The sequence below is a fragment of the Rhinolophus ferrumequinum genome, chromosome 12 (assembly GCF_004115265.2).
Source record: "Rhinolophus ferrumequinum isolate MPI-CBG mRhiFer1 chromosome 12, mRhiFer1_v1.p, whole genome shotgun sequence".
NCBI classification, from domain to species: Eukaryota; Metazoa; Chordata; class Mammalia; order Chiroptera; family Rhinolophidae; genus Rhinolophus; species Rhinolophus ferrumequinum.
This window is the reverse complement of record NC_046295.1, coordinates 72833142-72853230: the sequence shown is the minus strand read 5'-3', so window position 1 is coordinate 72853230 and position 20089 is coordinate 72833142. Positions and strand designations below refer to the sequence as shown.

Here is a 20089-nt window from a genome sequence, read left to right as displayed (position 1 = left end):
AACTTTATTATTATGACAGATGGTCGAACGCCCTGGCCAGTAGTCTAAGCTGGAGGGATGTGTCACAATCCTGTGGGGAGCATTTTCTATATACCCTCCTCAAAGTGGAATCCCCACTGTATCTAGACATTTAAAATCACTGCATTAGACTCATATATGTGTTTCCAAGGAGAATATTTCAGTTGCATATAGTAAAGGAAAAAAACAGCTTGCACTAAGAAATGTTTGATTCACCTTCTGTATCTTATTACCTTCTGTAATAATGTGGCTTTGAATAATTTCATTTAGCTTCTCTGAGCTTTGGTTTCCCCCTGTGTGATGAAGGATAAGTACATCTCCTCAAAGGCTATTGTGAGGCTCCTTATTGCCTCACATCAGGAAAATGTCCAAACGAATTCTTATCATGACGTTATCAGCCCTTTGTCATTCTGTCTCCATCCATCTCTCCAATGACACTTCCCCTCAGGCCATGCCACCCCACATTCTACCCCACAAAACCACTCACAGTCCTCAAACAACTTGTATCCTGCCTGCATGCCTTTGCTCCTTAGCTCTTCCACCTTCCTGAATGTCCCCTCTTCCTCTCCACGTGGCAAGAGCTCAGGTGTCAACACCTGAGAATGTTGGCGTTCGTTGCGTTATCCTCTGTGCTCCCACAGCCCCGTACATGGGCGCTGGTAGAACACCTGATGTATCGCCTTATAAGTATTTCCTTTCTCCATTTAAACTGTGTGTCCCTCAGTGCCAGGGACTCATTTTTATTCATCTTGTTTCTTCTTAGTATGTACTTGGTAATCATCTGAACCATCTGAATAAAATAGTGGATGGATAGGTAGCAGGGTGATATCTTAATCTATGAGGAAACCATGTGTGTTATTATTTAGCTACCAGTATTGCCTTTTACTTATACAGATAGTTAATAAAACAGATGACTCTTGGTGAAGATCATAGGTTGCCTAACATATGTTCTAGTACATAGAAGGTATTCAAAATTGTGAAAATGAAGAAAAGTATTGTGGAGGTTGAATTAGTAAGTCTAATCAATTGCATGTTTTTACAAGCACTGAATTCAAGGTGTTTGTATTTTACATTTGAACTAAATGTTGTTTTGTTTTAATTAGAAAAGAATGCAGAAAAAATTAATGGCTTGGGATTCAGATTTAATATGAATATATCTTCATTGGTCTGAATCTGCTCCTTTGTGCCCTTTTCCAATGCTGAGAAATGTTCTCCCAAATCTCTTCCATATTTGAAAACAGCCAACCCGACCTGACATGCTCCGTCCACATACCAAACTCCTCTCGGGAGGACATGGAGATTTCAGGAAACTGTGGTTTCAGGGACCAGAGTGTTAAATTCATAACCTGGCAAAATAGCCCCCCCAGATTAAAGCTACCTAGCCACTCCACCCTTTAGGGACGAAAGGATATTAAGCTGTCTATTACAACTGTCTTATTTTATGAATGAGTAAACAGATATCAAATTGCTGCTGTAATCTGTCCAAGTTCAGCGCTACAACTGATATCAAAAACAGGATTCCTGAAACTGTTTCCAATGGGCCATTCTGCTTCTCTTGGCTGACCAGGGAAGGGGACGTATGGCCAGTGACTTACTGTCAGTCCTGAGTTGGGTCAAGAAGAGCACCTCATTTCTTGATGTTAAAGTAGAGGTTAGGTTATCCTGTTCTCAGTTCTGACTTGTCAGCAGTAGAGAAGCCATATTTGAAGACCAGAGGAAAAGACAACATCTTCTCCTACGTTTTAAGGCGGAAGGGACCCCTGGGACATGGAACCGTCATCTGCTCTAAGGAAGGAGAAATGAGGGCAGGTCATCCTAGATCCTGAGCCAGCCAGACTGACTAGAAACCCAGGGAAAAACAAATTATCTACGTGAAGCACAATCCCCAGAGCTTCCTGCTAGAAGTTGTAGCGACATCAGGGAATACTAGTCTCTAAAGTATGCATTGTGGGAAAAACCTTGGTTCATTGCCCAGACCCAGTCCTCAAATTCTAAATGAACTGCTCTGACTTTGTGAACTTCACTTATCATCTCTGGACTGTGGTTTTCTTAGGTAAACACGTCAGAAAACAAAATATTCTCTCACAGTAGAAATCTTAGAATTAACATTTTTGTTATTCCAGGGCTGAGGTGCGTTAGCGCGTTGTCACACTCCTGTGAAGCTGCCGCGTCCCGCTGACCTACAGCTGTGAACTCACGGGCACTCTAGAGATGGGGGCCAGTCAAAGCCTCTTGAAGCCAGAACAGCGCCCAAATCAGAATCGTCCTCCAACTGTCTTTCCTAATAATGCTGAGTATTTTACTGACTATACTGTGTGCCGGGCGCTCTGCTAAGGCTTTCCACACATTGCCTAATTAAATCCGCACATCAGCCGTGCATTCCCAGATAAAATCTTCACAGCTGCACTAAGAATTTAAGCTCTTAGGAAATAGAAACATAAATGATAACTTCCATAGACATACAACAATAGCTGTCGGAGGGAGGATAGATATATCCATATATACACGACGGGACACACACACACATATATGTGGGGACATACATATACATATATATTCCATCTGTATGTGTACATATATAGAACATATATGGAATATGTAATGTGAGTGTATATATCCCCATATGTATGGATTAAACTCTTGATACACACACACGTATGGAATATTCCATATTCATGTGTATATATAGGACTATATTTATACATATATATATACACACACACACACACACATATATATAAATTGCCTTTTTCTGTAAGTTAAACTGATCAAATATTGGTTATTTTGTGTAGTTTAGTCTAATATTATTGTGTAGTCAGAACGCATGCTTTTAACATGGAACGTTCCCATTTCATTGGTTTTGAGCGCCAGACACTCCATTATAGATATGTAAACTGAGGTTAAAGAGTTAAGTTCTTGCCGTCACCTGGTAGGACTTTTTTTTTTTAATATATATATATTTTTTTATTGGGGAAGGGGAACAGGACTTTATTGGGGAACAGTGTGTACTTCCAGGACTTTTTTCCAAGTCAAATTGTTGTCCTTTCAGTCTTAGTTGTGGAGGGCGCAGCTCAGCTCCAGGTCCAGTTGCCATTTCTAGTTGCAGGGGGCGCAGCCCCCCATTCCTTGCAGGACTCGAGGAGTTGAACCCGCAACCTTGTGGTTGAGAGCCCGCTGGCCCATGTAGGAATGGAACTGGCAGCCTTCAGAGTTAGGAGCACGGAGCTCTAACCACCTGAGCCACAGGGTCGGCGCAGGACTTTTGCACTCTAACTTCACTCAGCAGGATGTCTCACGTTTCTTGCCTGGGATGTTAAGTGAAAGTAAAGCGTTACAAAACTCAGGGCAACCCAATCACACTCAGGTACATGAAAATGATAGCAGACCCTTTCAGGAAGCAGTCAGCGTGTTAGTTATCTCAGCTGGTGTTACAACAGAAGGAGGTCATGTAAGGAAATATTGAGGTCATGGGTACAAATCAAAAGCCCCCAAACGCACATGCAAACACCACACACACACACACACACACACACACACACACACACACACTCTGCTGATGTGAGGATTTTAGTCATGTTCCCAATCCCCATTCTAAGGGAAGGCTAAGCAGTATGTGGCTCAGCTCACAAACACTGATATACATACAAGTCATAAATAACACACAAGGTAAGACATACACAATTTGCAGTAATGTATCACCCACAAACACACACTGCACATCAACACACTCACACATGACACATCTGGTAAACACTCAGCTCACCACATATGCATAACTCAAACCCTATACACACACATTACCAAAAACACTCAAGGCCACACATAATTCAAAAATCTTACATGAAACACATACCAACAACACACATGCACACCCAGCCACACTCACTGCACCAACAGCACATACCCTTCTATTACTGAGAGGTGCCGTCTGACCCGTCCCCTTCCCGGGACAGTCAGCGTGGGGCAGTGAGGCCTGTTCAGTCACAGGCAGTCACTAAACCACCACCCACACCTCATGCACGTGGTAACGTACCCACGGTGACATACACACGGGCAACAGCAAACAATACACATCCCTGCTCTCACACGCATTTGTCACTCACAGACACAGCTCCCACGTGCACTAGCACACGCTGCTGAGCAGAGGTTTGAGCCCTTCTGAGCTCAGTTCCTCAGTGAGGTCGGGCCTCTTCCCCAGCAGTGAGACAACCTCTTGGGGGTGATGGCCTGTGACCACTACGTGGCCATCTGCAGGCCTCTTCCCTAGTCCACACTCACGAGTCCTCTCGTGCATGTGCCCCGTCTCTCAGCATGCTGGGTTCTCACCAGCCTCGCTGTCCTCTTCCGTACCTTCCTCATGGTGAGGCTTTCTTTCTATGCAGGCAACACCATCTGTCACTTCTTCTGTGACATGGTCCCTCTGCTGTAGCTCTCCTGCTGATACAGCTCCAACCAGGTAGCCCTGTTCACTGTGGGCTCCACGATACTCACTGGCTCTTTCTCCCTGATCATCTTGTCATACACACACATCCTCTCCACCATCTTCAGGGTCCCCTCTGCCTTTGGCAGGCAAAAGGCCTTCTCCAGCTGGGGGTCTCTCCTCACTGTGGCCCTCTTGTCCGATGGTGTAGCAATCGGTGTCTACCTGTGCCCCCTTTGTCACACTTGGTGTGAGGACAGGGTTGCCGCTATATTTTACACAATGGTGAGCCCCATGCCGAACCACCTCATTTACAGCTTCAGGAACAACAATAGGAAGATGGCACTGAGAAGGATTTTGGGAATTCACACCCTCTCTTCTCAGGGACTTGAATCCTACATCCAGATTTTGAAGTTACACTCTGGAGAAGCCATGTGTTTATGAAGCAGTATTATTCCCTATCACATTTGCATAGGTTTTAGAGAAAAGTGATCTAGAAATCATTCTCTTAACCCCCAAGTCCTACTATGTACGGAGTCAGGGTGTTTCATAAAGGACACGTACTGTCATAAATGTTGTCAGTTTTTCCCTGGTATGGTATGGTGATCTTAGCCAGACAGGAGCAAGGCCAATTAAAACTTCATTTGTTTACTGTTATTCTAATGAAAGTGTGAATTTTTTAACATGCAAGTCAACCAGCATTTATTAATCTCTCCCATATGCCAGATACTGTGTCAGGCAAAGGAGATATTGGTTCCGTGCCTTTATGGAACCACCTTCCCAGGCGGTGTGCAGTTTGATAAAGTCCAGTCATGACGACTTCTCCATAAAACTTAATATTTACTTTATTCCACTTTCTTTTCTCTCTAAACGCATTATGCCATGACTTCCCCGATTATAACCATCTTGGATATGGTCCTCTGAAGATCACATTTGACAGATGGGGAAACTATTGCTAGTAAGTGGGGAAGAGGAGGTTGAAATTTGTTTCTTGTCTGACTCTGGAGTCCAAACTCTTACACGTGTTAGTATCCTGCTTCTCGGTGCTAATGTTTATGCCAAGAAACAGATCCATACTAAGCTAATCTGTACACACTGATGCCCACCGTGAGCCAGGTACTGTGCCAGGCACGGTGGGCAAAATGAAAAATGAGTGAGATACTCTTCATGTCTATAGGTGTTCAATTTAGTGTCAATCAAGTCAGATGGTGATAGTTACCATAATAAGTGTTGGAGCACAAAAGGAAGAAAAATAATCTGCCTGAAGGTGGTCAGGTACAGTTTTGTCCACGAGGTGACATTTTATTGAGCCTTAAAGTGTGAGCTTATTTGAACTGGTGGAGATTCCATACGGACAGGCAGTGGAGGTCATGCTAGTTCTTGGAGCCATTCCAGCCCAACTTTGGAAATGTTTTGTAGTGGTTATCTCTCTGAAAAGGGGCCGGCCTTTCTTTCTCAGTTCAGTTTCCATAAAGTCTCTTGGTCAGTTCTGTTCCTTGTGGCTACATATTGCATTCTGTGTTCCCCACCCAGAGTCAGTTCTCCTTCCATCGCCATGTATTTGACCCCCTTCACCCTCTTCTACCACCTACATCTCCCCTTGCCATCTGGTAACCACTAAATCGTTGTTTGTGTCTATGAATTTTTGTTTGTCTTGTTCATTTGTTGCTTTCAGTTTTATATCCCACATATGAATGGAAACATGGTTCTTGACTTTTTCTGTCTGACTTACTTTGCTTAGCATGATAATCTCAAGATCCATCCATGTTGTTGCAAATGGCAGTATCTTTTTAAAGCTGGAGGCAGTTTCCTAGTACCAGAGATTCATTCATTAGGACAAAGGTTAGGGTGGACGTATTACCTTGTGCATTTAAAATGGTAAGTGTCAAGCTTCTCTCTGAGAGGGGATAGGAAGAGAAGAGAAGAGAAGGGAAAGGATGGAAAGAGAAGAGAAGAGAGAAAAGAAGAAAAAATTTGGTATAATAATGGATTTGTGTTTTAAGCAGTATTTGCATGTTACAGCACATGTACCAACATTGTTCTAAGCACTTTATGTGTTATCTTTTTAATTCTCACAACAGCCTTAGATGATAGTTACTATAGTTACTATTACTATTCACTGGTTTATATTTGGAAACTGAGACTTGGATATTGATAACTTGCTGAAAGTCACACAATGGTAGATCTAATACATAAACTCAGGCGTTTTTGACTCTAGCATAAGTCTTATTTTCTTTAAAAAAAAAAAAGAAACTATTAAAAAATCTGAGTTTGTCAGTGAGATCTCAGTAGACCACAGTTATGTAGGGAAGAAACTAACAGAGTACAGTGCGGTTTCCAGAATTTTTCCTGTGGGTTACCGAAAACTCCTCTGCAGGTTTTTCAGGTATATCCTTAGCAGCATTCACAGCGGAGAAGCAATCATGAAATTAATGCAGTTATCTTTTAAAATAGATCTATGGATCTATGGAATAGACTGTGGACATAGTGGTGAAGGACAATGGTTCTGTGAGAGAAACTTGGTGAGAATCCCACATAATGTGGTCCAAACACTCTGCTCTCTGATCGTGTGGCTTGATTCTTAAGTCATTTCAAAATATCTAACTAGAAACTTCTATCCAAGCAGAGGACGTGCTCCCTTGGGGAGATACCGGAACCTCTGAGTCTGTTTCCATTCCGCCCTCTAGCTTCTTACGTGCTCTGCCTCATCTTGAAATCATTGCTAGGACAGGAAGGAGTTGTTGATTGGAACAGTGTGTGTGAACAGTGCAAAGGAAGCAAGAAGAGAGAGAAAGCTAGGAATCGAGAGGAGTATGGGGGTTTCATGTCCTTTTAGGCATAGTAGAATCATTAAGTATATTTATTTTGGAATCAGATATCTGGGTTTAAATTCTGGCTTTGCCACTTATTAGCTGTGCAACTTCAGGCACATACTTTAACCTTTTTGAACTTTTGTTGTCTCTTCTGTACAATGAAAATATTTACCTCAAAAGAAAATGGTCAATATTGCTGAAGATAACGAAGATCTAAGCCTAGAACCTGGAACAAGTAATTTACATAGATAGATATTTTTTCTTTTAACCCTCCCAGAAACACTGCACGATCGAGAATATTTTATTACCCACTTTTGTGAGGAAATTGTGGCTCAGTGAGGTTATTTAATGAGCCCTAGATTGGAAAGCTAACAGGTAGCAGAAGCAGGATTTGGACGTAGATACCAACATAACTCTGTCAGTTGATTTCCCCTGAATTCCCAAAATGATGCCTTTGGCCTCATGGAGATTGCCATGCCCTTCCACTCAGGAGTCTCCCCAAGGCTCGCTTCATGTCTCTGTTCCTCAGGCTATAGATGAATGGGTTCAGCATGGGTGTCACCACAGCGTACATCACCGCAGCCATCCTGTTCTTGCTGGCAGAATCGGCAGTGGAGGGAACGAAGTAGACCCCAATAGCAGACACGTAGAATAAACAAACTTCTGAGAGGTGGGAGCTGCAGGTGGAGAAGGCCTTCCACTTGCCACTCGCCGATGGGACCTTCACAATGGCAGCCACAATGCGGACATAAGAAATAATGATCAGCAAGGGGATCAAGATGGTTAATGCCCCTCCCCAGTATGTCAGCACACATTGGTTGGCATAAGTATTGGAGCAAGAGAGCTTCAACAGGGGGAGAAGTTCACAAAAGAAGTGGGGGATGATGTTGTCAGAGCAGAAGGACAGTTGAGCCAGGAGAACGGTGTGGGTTAGAGAGTATGACTGAGCGAGGAGGAGGGCCATGCCCACCAGCAGGAAGCAGCGTCTGGGGCTCATGACCAAGGTGTAGTGAAGGGGGTAGCAGATAGCCACAAGCCGATCATATGCCATCACCGCCAGCAGGAAGACATCTAGACCAATGAACCACAGGAAGAAGTGAATCTGAGAGAGGCATCCCGCATAGGTGATGGTTTTCCTGTGGACCTGGATGTTCACCAGCATCCTGGGAACTGTGGTAGATGATAAACATAGGTCAGTGAGGGAGAAGTTGGCCAGGAAGAGGTACATGGGAGTGTGGAGGCATGGATCAGAGCTAATGGCCAGGACGATGACAACGTTCCCCATCACGGTGACCAGGTACATGCTCAGAAAGAGGCCAAAGAGGAGAGGTTGCTGTTCGTGCTGCTCAGACAGGCCCAGGAGGAGGAATTCAGAGACACTGAATGTGTGGTTTCCTGGCTTCATGCCGCTGGTGTAACTAAGGAATAAAACAGAGGATGACACTTCAGAAACTTTTCTTGCCCCAATATTGTCTCAATGGAAACAAAGACATAAAATAAAGATGGAATCGAATATGAATAGCTGTGCATTATCTCATGGAAGCCTGAAAGAGCTCTATGAGATGGTTATTATTATGCCCATTTTATTAATGAAGGAACTGAGGCTCTTAGAAAGAGACAGGTAAAGTTTAAATCTGGCAATTCTGACTTTAGCGTCTGTGACCTTAACCTCTTTACTAATCTGCCTCTGATGAAGCACCCAGAACTAATTCATTTATTGTCTCCACATTCAATGAATACCTACTATGTGCCACATTCAATGAATAGTCCCTATGTGTCACATTCAATGAGTACTTACTATGTGTCACGTTCAGTGAGTACCTACTATGTGCAAATCCCTGCTCTAAGTACCAGAGAAACAATGGTAATAAATAACAGCAAGGTTTCTGCCCTCATGTAGATAACGGTCTCCTCAGAGGAGTCATGTAATAAGCACACACATTTTTTTTAAAATGCTGAAATATAGCGAGGACTGACCAGCAGATTACTTTAAATTTGTGGTCAGCAAAGAACTCACTATGGAGGGATGGATAAGAAGGAGCCAGCCAAGTCAAGAATCGGGTGGGAGAGTGTTTCAGATGCAGGGGACTGCAAGTGCAAACATGGGATGAGCACATGTGCTTGGAGAAGCAGGGGGAAGGCAGGTGTGGCTCAAGTATGGTAAGCAAAGGAGAGTGGAAGTGGAGGAGGCTGGGGAGGCAGGGAGGAGCAGGGCACCTGACCCTGGTGCACCTTCTCAGTACAGAGACCTGTGGGCATGGTGGGCATTTAAGCAGCAGACGGTCGTTACCTGATCTATGGCCTGGGAAGATCATTCTGCTACTGTGGAGAGAAGGATTGTAGGGATATGCGTGCCAGCGGGGAGTAAGAAAACACATACGGGATTCAGGGCAGGGTGACAGATTGAAGTGGGTGGATCTGGGCTGTTTTAGGGAGTTTAGTGACTTTCCCACGGAACCATAAATGGTGGAATGGGCTCGAGGGTAAAAGGATTTTCACTCCTCCAGCTGCAGCCTTAGAGGTAGAAACAGTTAAAATTCTCTGAAGTAAACAGGAAAGAAGTAAGGTGATTTCCCTTATCAACTGGGGCCATTTAAAAATGACATAGTTGATAGAATCAGAGAAATGATCCCTAGAATATTTCTCAAATGGCAGAATTCCTGGAATGTCCTGGAAACAAAAGAAGACTAAGAGGAGAAGGGCAGGAGATTCAGAAACTGTTATTCCTAGAAGGGAAGAGAACGCAAAAGTCAAAGACTTCAGGGAATATGTGCAGGATTGTAGATATAATATCATTTATGATGTGTTTACTGTGTGCCAATGATGTCTAGCATTTATTCCATACAACCTCTATGCCAAGTGTATTTACCTTCCATTTTCAGATCAGGAAACAGAGCTCTGAGAGGTGAACTGACTAGCACAACTAAAAAGAGGACAAGTCAGTATTTAAACTCAGATCTCTCTTCTACCAAACCTGGAAGTTAGTCCATTATGCAATTCTACCTCATAAGGCAGGCAGACATTTATTTTCTCGTGGGTGCTCTGGATATTTGTCAACTACTTTGGAAATGTAACTATATGGAGTAGATCCATCCTTTAGGTGCCTCCACGGTGGGTCTAGGGAGCCACGTTTGTAGTTTTTCATCTATTCAAATATTTATTGACTGCCTACCTTATGCCAGGAATGGCTGTGGGGACTGGATATTTAAGGCTCATCAAAACAGGCACAGCCCCTGTGCTTACAAGCTTATTGGGGAAGCTGACAATAATCAATTAAGCAAGTAAACATATAGTCGGAAACTGATTAGCATTGAAAAGGACAGACATGGTGGTATCACTGAGAAAGAATCGGAGGGTCTAATTTAGATTAGAGCTCAGGGAAAAAGTCTTTGAGAAAGTTAAATATAATTCGGGGCCTGAATTATTAATAGTAATTAGCTGTATCAGGAATAGAAGACAGAAGACTACGGATGAAAACTTTCCAGAGCATGTGGAAGTCCCAAGGCAGTAAAAAGGGTCTGGCCCCTGTGGGAAGACCAGTGTGACTGGAGAATAGACAGCAAGATGATAAGTTGCATGAAACATGACCCGGGCTCTCTGACCACAGGTGACTGAACCATGGAATCAGCTGATTCAAACTGAGTCAGTCAGGTTGTCTTTTCCAACCTTGGAGTTGGTGATAAAGAGAATTTAGCCAGTTCATTTTGGACCCTAAGGAAAAAGTTCACGTAGAAATACAAGTTCACGTAGCGTTGGGAAAAGAGCAGCATTCTACCCACTGCAGCTTGTGTAAACCCTTGCTGAGCGGAACAGAAACTAAGATATATCTGCATAGAGAACATTGGAACAAAGTTGGAAAAATAGTAGTCAAGAGGTGTGTCGTTCTCAAAACATACAGAGTCGCTGCCTCCTGATTTCCCAGTGTAACCTCATTCTCTTTAGTCTTCCTCCCCGCCCCCCCGCCCCCCCCACCCCCCCCCCCCCGCCGCCCGTAACAAGAAGCAGAATGACTTAGGGCTCAAGAGTGCAGACTCTGGGGTCAGACAGACCTGGGTGTCAGTCTTACCTCTGTCAGCTGTGGGTAAACTACAAAGCATCACAATGATGACGGCAACAGCAGCAAGAAGAGTTAACAAGTATCAACTGCTAACATCCTGCCAGGCACTGTGCTAAAAGTGTTCTACTTCATTGTGTTTTCACTATCTGATGAGATCAACTCTCTCTTTTTCAGATGAGAAACCGAGGTATGAAGAGATGAAGTAATTCGTCCCAGTGAAGACACTGGTGAGTAGTAAAGCCCAGACTTCAACTCTGGTCTATCTGATTCAGTACTTACCCAACTGATCTCAGCCAATCTCAGATGTTATTGAGCAGTGAGGTTCTGTAGCCTTGACACTTTCTCTCTGGACGATGGCAAATTCGTATCACCGCCCCATCTGGAGACTCTGCCTCTTCCCTTTATGGAACGGAAATGAAACCCAGTGTTGCAGGCAACTGTGGAGTAGATTTCTGGAGTCGCGATAAATGGAGCTGAGAGGGCCTGAGTGGGCTCATGCTATGCTGGGAATATTTACTAGGTTCGGAGGCCCAAGTGTTCTCATTAGTGAGAACAGAGACTAATGTTCTCCAAATCCCTAAAGAGAGAGGGGCACTTCTATTTTCAAGTGGGATTCCTGTTCTAGTTGCAGACTCTCAGAGGGTTCCCCTTGCTGTCATCTCAGGAGGCACTGCTCTGAGCTTCTACTGTTGCCCTATTCACTTCCACCTGTGACCCAGAAGAAAGAACTTGGGTCACAGATCCCAATGGAGACAGCAGAAATAAGGCATCTCTTTCTTCATCTGAACTTGACATTGTCTTAGCTCAAGATATTTTGGCCAATATTCTAACCCTTCTGTGTGTTATTATCCTCATCAAGTGCAACTAAGGTGTCTTTTGTAGAACAGAAATTCTTCAATGTGATGTAGACCAGTTTATCACTTTTGTCTGACTTACTTTGTTCACCATTTTGTTTGTAAGATTCATCAATGTTTAGTGGGTTTTGGTTTATTTATTTTCATTCTGTTCCATTATGTAAATATACCACAATTTTTAATCCACTATAACGTAGATGGTCGTTTAGGTTTTTTCCAATTTGGGCCTGTTATGAATAGGACTGCTGTGGATACTCTTGTAAATATCTTTTACAGAAGAACATTTACAGAATGTGACAGAAATATATGTGCAATTCTTTGGAGTACGTACCTAGGAATGGAAATTGAGTCATACACCAACAGATACTATCCAATGGCCTTCCAGAGGGCTTACACCAATATATACAGTACTACCCCCTTTTCACAGTTTTGCTTTCCATGGTTTCAGTTACCGGAGGTCAATCACAGTCCAAAAATATCAAATGGAAAATTCTAGAAATAATTCCTAAGTTTTAAATGGCATGCCGTTCTCAGTAGCGTGATGAACTTGCGCCGTTCTGCTCCACCCCGCCCCCCGGATGTGAATCATTCCGTTGTCCAGTGTATCCATGCTGCATATGCTCCCCACTTGGTAGTCACTTAGTAGCTTTCTTAGTTATCAAATTGACTATCTCAGTATTGCAGTGCTTGTGTTCACGTCACCCTTATTTTACTTACTAATGGCCCCAAAGCACAAGAGGAGTGATGCTGGCAATTCAGATATACCACAGAGAAGACATAGGGTGCTTCCTTTAAGTAAAAAGGGGAAAGTTTTAGACTTAGTAAGAAAAGAAAAAAAAAATCATATGCTGAGGTTGCTAAGATCTATGGTAAGAAAAAAATGTCTATCCATGAAATTATGAAGAAGGTAAAAGAAATTGGTGCTAGTTTTGCAGTCGCATCTCAAACTGCAAAAGTAATGGCTACATTGAGTGATAAGTTCTTGGTTCAGATGGAAAAGGCGTTAACCTTGTGGGTGGAAAACATGAGCAGAGAAAACGTGTTCTGATTGATGGCAACATGTTGTGTCAGAAAGCACTGAGCCTACACAAAGACTTCACAAGGGGTCCCCTGAAAGGAATGACACCAAGCCACTTACTGCAAATAAGGGATGGTTACAGAGATTCAGGTATAGCTTTGGCATTTTATCATTTGACATCATCACAAGAAGAAGAAGGTGAGTACAATAAGATATTCTGAGTGAGAGAGACCACATGCACACAGCATTTATTACAGTATATTGTTATAATTGTTCTGTTTTATTATATTATTGTTTTCAATCTCTTATTGTGCCTAATTTATAAATTAAACTTTATGATAGGTATGTGTGCATAAGAAAAAACATAGTACACGTAGGGTTCTGTCCATCTGAGGTTTCAGGCATCTACAATGGGGGCCTGGGACTGTATCCCCCACAGATAAGGGGGTCACTATAGTCCCCTTGTGGTATAAGATGGTTTCAGTTGTTCCACATCTTCAGTAAGCCTTAGATTGGTAGTCTTAAATTTTAACCATGTGTGTAGGTGTGTAATAGTATCTCATGGTGGTTTTAATTTTTATTTCTTCGATATTAATGAATTTGAACAGCATTAAGTGTGTTTATTGGTCATTTGGATGGCTTCTTGTGTGAAATAGCTATTCGAATCTTTTGTTTATTTTTGTATTGAATTTTCTCCCGTTTATAAAATTGATGTGAAGAATCTTTTGTATATTCTGGATTTTATTTTTTTGTTGAAGATGGATGGATGGATGGATGGATGGATGGATGGATGGATGGATGGATAGATGGATGGATAAATAAATTATATTTATTTAAATAAATTATATTTATTTATCCATCTTCTACTCTGTGAGTTGCCTTTTCACTATCTAAATGATATGAATGATATATTTTGATGAACATAAATTTAACGTAGTCCAATTTCTCTATTTTTCCACAATAATTAATTAGTACTTTTTGTGTTTTGTTTGAACCTGGCCAGATCTATTAGGTTGGTGCAAAAGTAATTGCTGTTTAAAAGGTTAAAAATAATTGCAAAAACCACAATTACTTTTGCACCAATCTAATATAAAGATATTCTATGTTATTTCCACAAATCTTTCGTTTTTTACCTTTTGTATTTAGATCTATAATCCTTCTGGAAGTAATTTTTGCTTATGGTGTGAGTTACAATTCATCTTTCTTCTATATATATATTCAGTTACCCTAGCACCACTTGTTGAAAAGCCATCCTCTCCTCACTGCATTGCTGTGTCATCTTTGTCACATATATGTGTGAATGTGTATAACTATGCATACAAATCTTTGTGTGGAGAAGTTTTATTTTTCTTGAGTGGAATTGCTGGGTCAAGTGTATGTTTAACTTTATGAGAAACTGTTTTCCAAAATGGCTGTACATTATATTTTACTACCAGCAATTTATGAGCGTTCTTATATACTCACTGCCACTAGAAATTACCTGTCATTTGAATTTTAGCCATTCTAGTAGGTTTGTTGGGGTATCTCATTGTGGCTTTCATTTCTATTTGTCTAATGACTAATGATGGTGAGTGTCTTTACTCATGATGATTTGCTATATATCTTCTTTGGTGAAATATCTGTTCACATCTTTTGCACATACTTTTTTTTTTTTTTAGTAAGTTGCTTGTCTTCTATATATATTTTGGATTCAAGTCTTAATTAGAAATATGTTTTGCAAATGTTTTCTGCCAGTCTGAGGTTTGCCTTTTTATTTTAAGAGTGTTTTTTGAAGAACAGATACATGTTGTTTTTATATAGCCCAAATTATAAATTTTTCATGTATAGTCATAACTTTTTGCCCTAGTTTAGAAATTTTTGCCTGCCACATGTTTACCAAGATTTTGTCTAATGTTTTCTTCTAATAGTTTTATCGTTGTACATCTTACCCATTTGACCCATTTCAAGTTACATTTCATATGGAGGGCACCTAATCCCATCTCCTGATAGAAAGGGGAAATGTGGACACAGAGGCACACAGAGGGAGAACACGTGGGAAGATCAAGGCAGAAACTGGAGTGATGCTTATACAAATGGAAGAATGCAGACGATTGCCAGAAAGTTCCCCTGACTAAAAAAGTAAAAAAATCTTCTCTCTGAGATTCATTCATTCAACAAATATATATCAGACACCTACTATGTGCTGGGAGCTGTTATAAGTGCTAAGGATATAGCACTGAATAAGACGAAGTCTCTGCTTCCATGACACCTTCATTCTAGATTATTAATTTGCAATTATAAAAAAAATTGGGAGAGGACATCTGTCTTGTTTATAGCACTAAATGGAGATTAAGACAAAAGAAATAAAGGATGGAGGTTACATTCTGGGAGATGCAGAGTAGGTAAGAGTTCCCCATCAGAAGGTTGAAATTCAGTGTTTAGATTTCTGTGCTGGTTGCCGCCCTTCTCATGGTTTGCCAGGATCTAAAGGGTTCTAAACCCTTAGAACACCTGCACGTCCTCTTCCTCCTGCTGGTCAGAGATGTTCAATGCCAGCATCCTTTTTGTAACTGGTGATGTGAACACTGCAGCCCTCTTTCCTTATTTGCCGTCAGGTTTGCCCTTCAGATCTAAAAGGGGCACTAACAGCTTCAATTAGCTGCAGAGATAGACAAAATTATGTTTATAGGCATACAAGTGTTCTTCTGCCACCAGTAATAGTAGAAATGTTAAATACATTATTCTTTAACAATAAGGACCATATAATTTTAATTCCTTGCATTCCTCTGGTACGACCAAGTGTCTGCTGGCTGCCTAAGCCCCCCTCCCCATTGCAGTTTGTTTCTCAGGCTCAGACTATCTTCAAATGTTTCATGATTCCCGTATTGTTTCAACAAATAATTACTGAGCATCTTTCATGGAATCAGCTGCCCCAGGTGTGAGCAGTTGCGGAGTGCAGTGCGAGCCACTTAGAGCACATGCCACATCTAAAAGGATACCAGAGGATTCCACTTGTTGGATGGCCTGGAACAGCAGTTCCGTTCTTCTTTCTAGATCTCCTTTCCAGGTAGTCTCTCTAGGAGTTCTCGGATGAGGTGAGGAGGGCTTTCTCATGTAACAGAGCCGGAGCTCATTGCAGCCCTGGAGTCCTTCTGCTGTCACCTCCTAGGGCTACAACGCTCCTTTCGTTGCATTGACATCTATTGTTCTACAGACTATGGGCCACAGGCCGTCACCTCTGAGCCACTGATCTCCAATTTGCTTCCATCCTTTCAACTGGCAAGAAAATATCTTCTATTTCTCATGATCAGCTGTCAGGAGAGGGTCCCCTGGCAGAGATCTAAAGGCCCTAAGGACACAGTTTGCAAATATGAGGGAGGCTGAGATGTTAGATTACTGGACACGGCCTCACACTATCCCTGCAGCCCATGTCCCCTCTGATATCCTGAACCTGCTGTTCAAATGGGCCCATCAGCCCTACCTTCCCGTTTCTCGAGACGGTGGTTTCTCTAGATGGCCTTGTAGTTTCTTTCTCCATTGTGACCCTCAGGGAATCTTAATCCATTAACAGTACAATACATGTTTGAACCCTGTTTGGGAGTGGATTTAAGTCCTTGTCCATAGGCCCCAAGCAAACTAGGAGATGAGACGGGGTGTCCATTTTGTTTTCGCCTGTGCACTTAGGAATGAGGGCAGCACCGAGTGTACAGAGATCCACCAAGGGACACTGTTGCCTATCACGGTTCAGTAGTCTGACATTCTTCCACCCCACCTGGCCAAAACAGGTACCACTGTATTCAGAGTTCCAGATTTACTCCTTCTGTGATATATCCAGTTACACTCCCCCCTCAATCCCTAAATGCAAACCTTTGTTCCTTTATGGTTAACGTGCTGTCAATGTGAAAATAATTCACACTGAAGACCAAATCATTCATAAACCTTCGCATTTTGGTGGTATAATGTGAGTATGGTGTGCTTTTCAATGGGATCAGGGGGTGTGTGTGTGTGTGTGTAATGGGCGGTGATGAAGGGCTACCTGGTGCCCTTTTCCTGTGCAGGGTATTCACCTTCCTCCTACTTGGAACCCCTTTTTAAAAAGCAGGTGGTCAGAAGCTTGTTTCCTCACTTCCTTAAGGCTGTTAAATCTTGTCGAAATTATTCAAAGTGCCTAGCCTTCCACTGTGCTCTTAAATATCTGCTCACAGAGCCAGAAATCAGGGACAATCCTTTATTCTGCCATCTACTTCCCATCAATTTTCAAGACCTGTCTGGTCTTCTCCTTCAAAGATAACTTTCTCCTTTATCCCTGTGCCATTGTCTTCATTCAAGCACGCGTCACCTGTTACCTGGATGTAAAACGACCTTCTAATTGAGCTCCCTGGCCCCAGGCTCTCAAGTCCACTGCCAACCATCTTGCACATTGGGTACCTGAGTACTTTTTTAAAAACGCAAATATAATCTTTCCCAGGTTTAATCTCTAGACTTTACCCCTACCCCCAGCCAATGGCACCCCATCATTTGCAAGGCAGTGTCTAAATTCCCTAAGAGGGCACCATAGCCTCTTCACCATATAATCTTTGTCTGTCTGTCTAGACTCATCTCTTGATGCCCCCTTGACTCATATGCACGTGTGCTTTAGCAACAGCAGCATTTTTACATATTCCTGCTATTTCAGTGCACTGGTCTCCTGTCTTGTGTTCCCTCTGCCTAGACTGCCATTTCTCCCATTACATATTGTAATCCTGAGCACTCTCCAGCACCCCGCTGAAGAACCACTTACCCTGTAAAGCTTTTGCTGACATCCAGGCAGCGTTAACTATTAATAAATCCTTCATGGTGCTACTACCATATATTATAACTATGTCATTGTTTCCAAGCCTCAGTTTCCTCAACTGAGAAATACAGATCACAACAGTATAAGCTTCATAGGATTATTATGAGGATTAAAAGAGATGATACAGGTAAAGCTCCTCATATAGTACCTAATACACAGTAATCATGCCGAAGCACAATGATTATTAGAATATTGCTACTCATACGTACTTTTCAGTTCACCTGTCTGTAAACTACTAGAATGTTCCCTTCTGTAGCATGGATGTCCAGTCTTTATCCAGCTCTGTCTGACCAGGGCTAGGCACACTGATGTCTGACAGAGATTAGGTGACTTGTTAAGTGGCTATTCAACAACAGAATCTATAATATAAGGAAAGTCTCACTGTTTTTCTGGTATAACTCCAACTTTTTTATCCTTAATGACAAAATCAAAATTTATGTACACTTGAATTCCTGATTTCATTTAGAGCTTCTTCCTCAGAAATGCCCTCTTGGATTCAAAGATAATAATCAATAAAACACTTGCAGGGTTTTTTTCTTTTACCTTCAAAAGCTAAGTGATTCTACTTCTTTAGTATGTCCTCTCATCCACGTTCCATTGGTGACAAAATAAGATAATTTTTTAATCATTTTTTACTTTTAAAATTTTTTACTCTTAAAATGTACATATCAGAGTTCAAATTTGATATATATATGAAATATAATATAATTTGCTAATATATAAATATATATTATATATTATACATATATATTATATATGTATATATTATATATGTATAATATATAATATATATACATTTTAAATAATTGGAATATACATATATTCCAAAGCTAAAATGTAAATGCTGCAGCTCCTGATTCTGTAATATTATGATTCTTCTCCCCTGAGAAAAGTCTGTTAGTTGTTATACTTAGAAAGAATGTTATCTTTAATTTCTGAGAAGGATACAAACTGGTCAATTGAAGGGTCAATGCTTACTAAGTTCCAGAAATATTAGTAAACTGTTTCAGGTTATTTAAAAAATATATGTAGAAAACTTTGTCCTGACCCAGAGAGATGCTTCTTTGGGGAAGGTCATGAACCAGGCCTGGCATGGCCGAGGGGAAATACCCCAAGTAAAGTACATGCTTCCAAAGCGATTTTTAGAAGTTCTATATATGTATGCAAATCAACATGGCACCTACCAGTTTGCTTTCGGCTGTCTACAACTAGGGAAAGCCAATCTAGCAGGTGAGGTGGGGATAAAACACTTTTTAGCAGGCAGGTGAGCTTGACATTTCTTGAGAAAACTCCACTCAGAGCAATGTCACCAACCCATGGCTAAAAAGATGAATGACAGAGCTGTGTTTTTCGGGGATGGCCCAGACAGGGCCAGACAGGTGCTCAGGGATCCATACAACAGAACTGCAGTGCAGAGAAACTGAGCCAGGTACTCATGGGTGTGTAGGCCAACCAAGGCATGCTTTGTCTAGACCAGCAAGAAAGGGTCCTGCCCTATTTGGTTTTGTTCTGGCCCCCGGTTGAGACTGAGCCTGCAGACAAAGTGACTCCAGGCCTGAAGCTTCATCGGACAGGGTGGGAGTGGGGGCAGTCCTTGTCCTTCCACAATGAAAGCGGGGATTCTCAAAGGCAGCCTCATGAGCTGTAGGTCAGGGGCCACTCTGAATGAACATTAAACAAGTAGGAGTAAGTTACTCCTCTCATCTGTCTGTTTGTAATCTGCCCACCAACCAACTCACTTGTCCATTGCTCCGTAGTCGTTTGGTTCTAGTTTAATCCAATGAAGATGTGTTGCTATATTCTAGGACCCCTGTTTTTCTTTGCATGTGGTTATCATCTGCATGCCAGTCTCCCATAGTCACCATAATTCAGGTGTATCTGTGCAAGTTCTACTCCACAATTCCCCAGGATGCATAGGTAAAGAAAACTAGTATTTGATTTTCTTGGTCTGTTGTAATGCTAAGTCAAATTTAGCATTTAATTTATTTCAAAGTAAAAATATATTAAATGTCTTATAGGTTTTCAGTTTACTCAGAAGAAGAAATTGAGGTCAGGGTTGTTAAGTAAATTGCCTGAGGCCACATGCTCCGGCAGAT

At 41.8% G+C, this 20089-nt stretch overlaps 1 protein-coding gene across 1 annotated transcript; it reads right to left on the bottom strand.

Moving 5' to 3' along the window:
• Positions 1–7711: 7711 nt before the first annotated feature.
• On the bottom strand, positions 7712–8656 carry LOC117031569 (olfactory receptor 24). The gene has a single exon (XM_033122047.1). The coding sequence runs from the start codon at positions 8654–8656 to the stop codon at positions 7712–7714; it is 945 nt and encodes a 314-aa protein (XP_032977938.1).
• Between the last annotated feature and the right edge of the window lie 11433 nt (positions 8657–20089).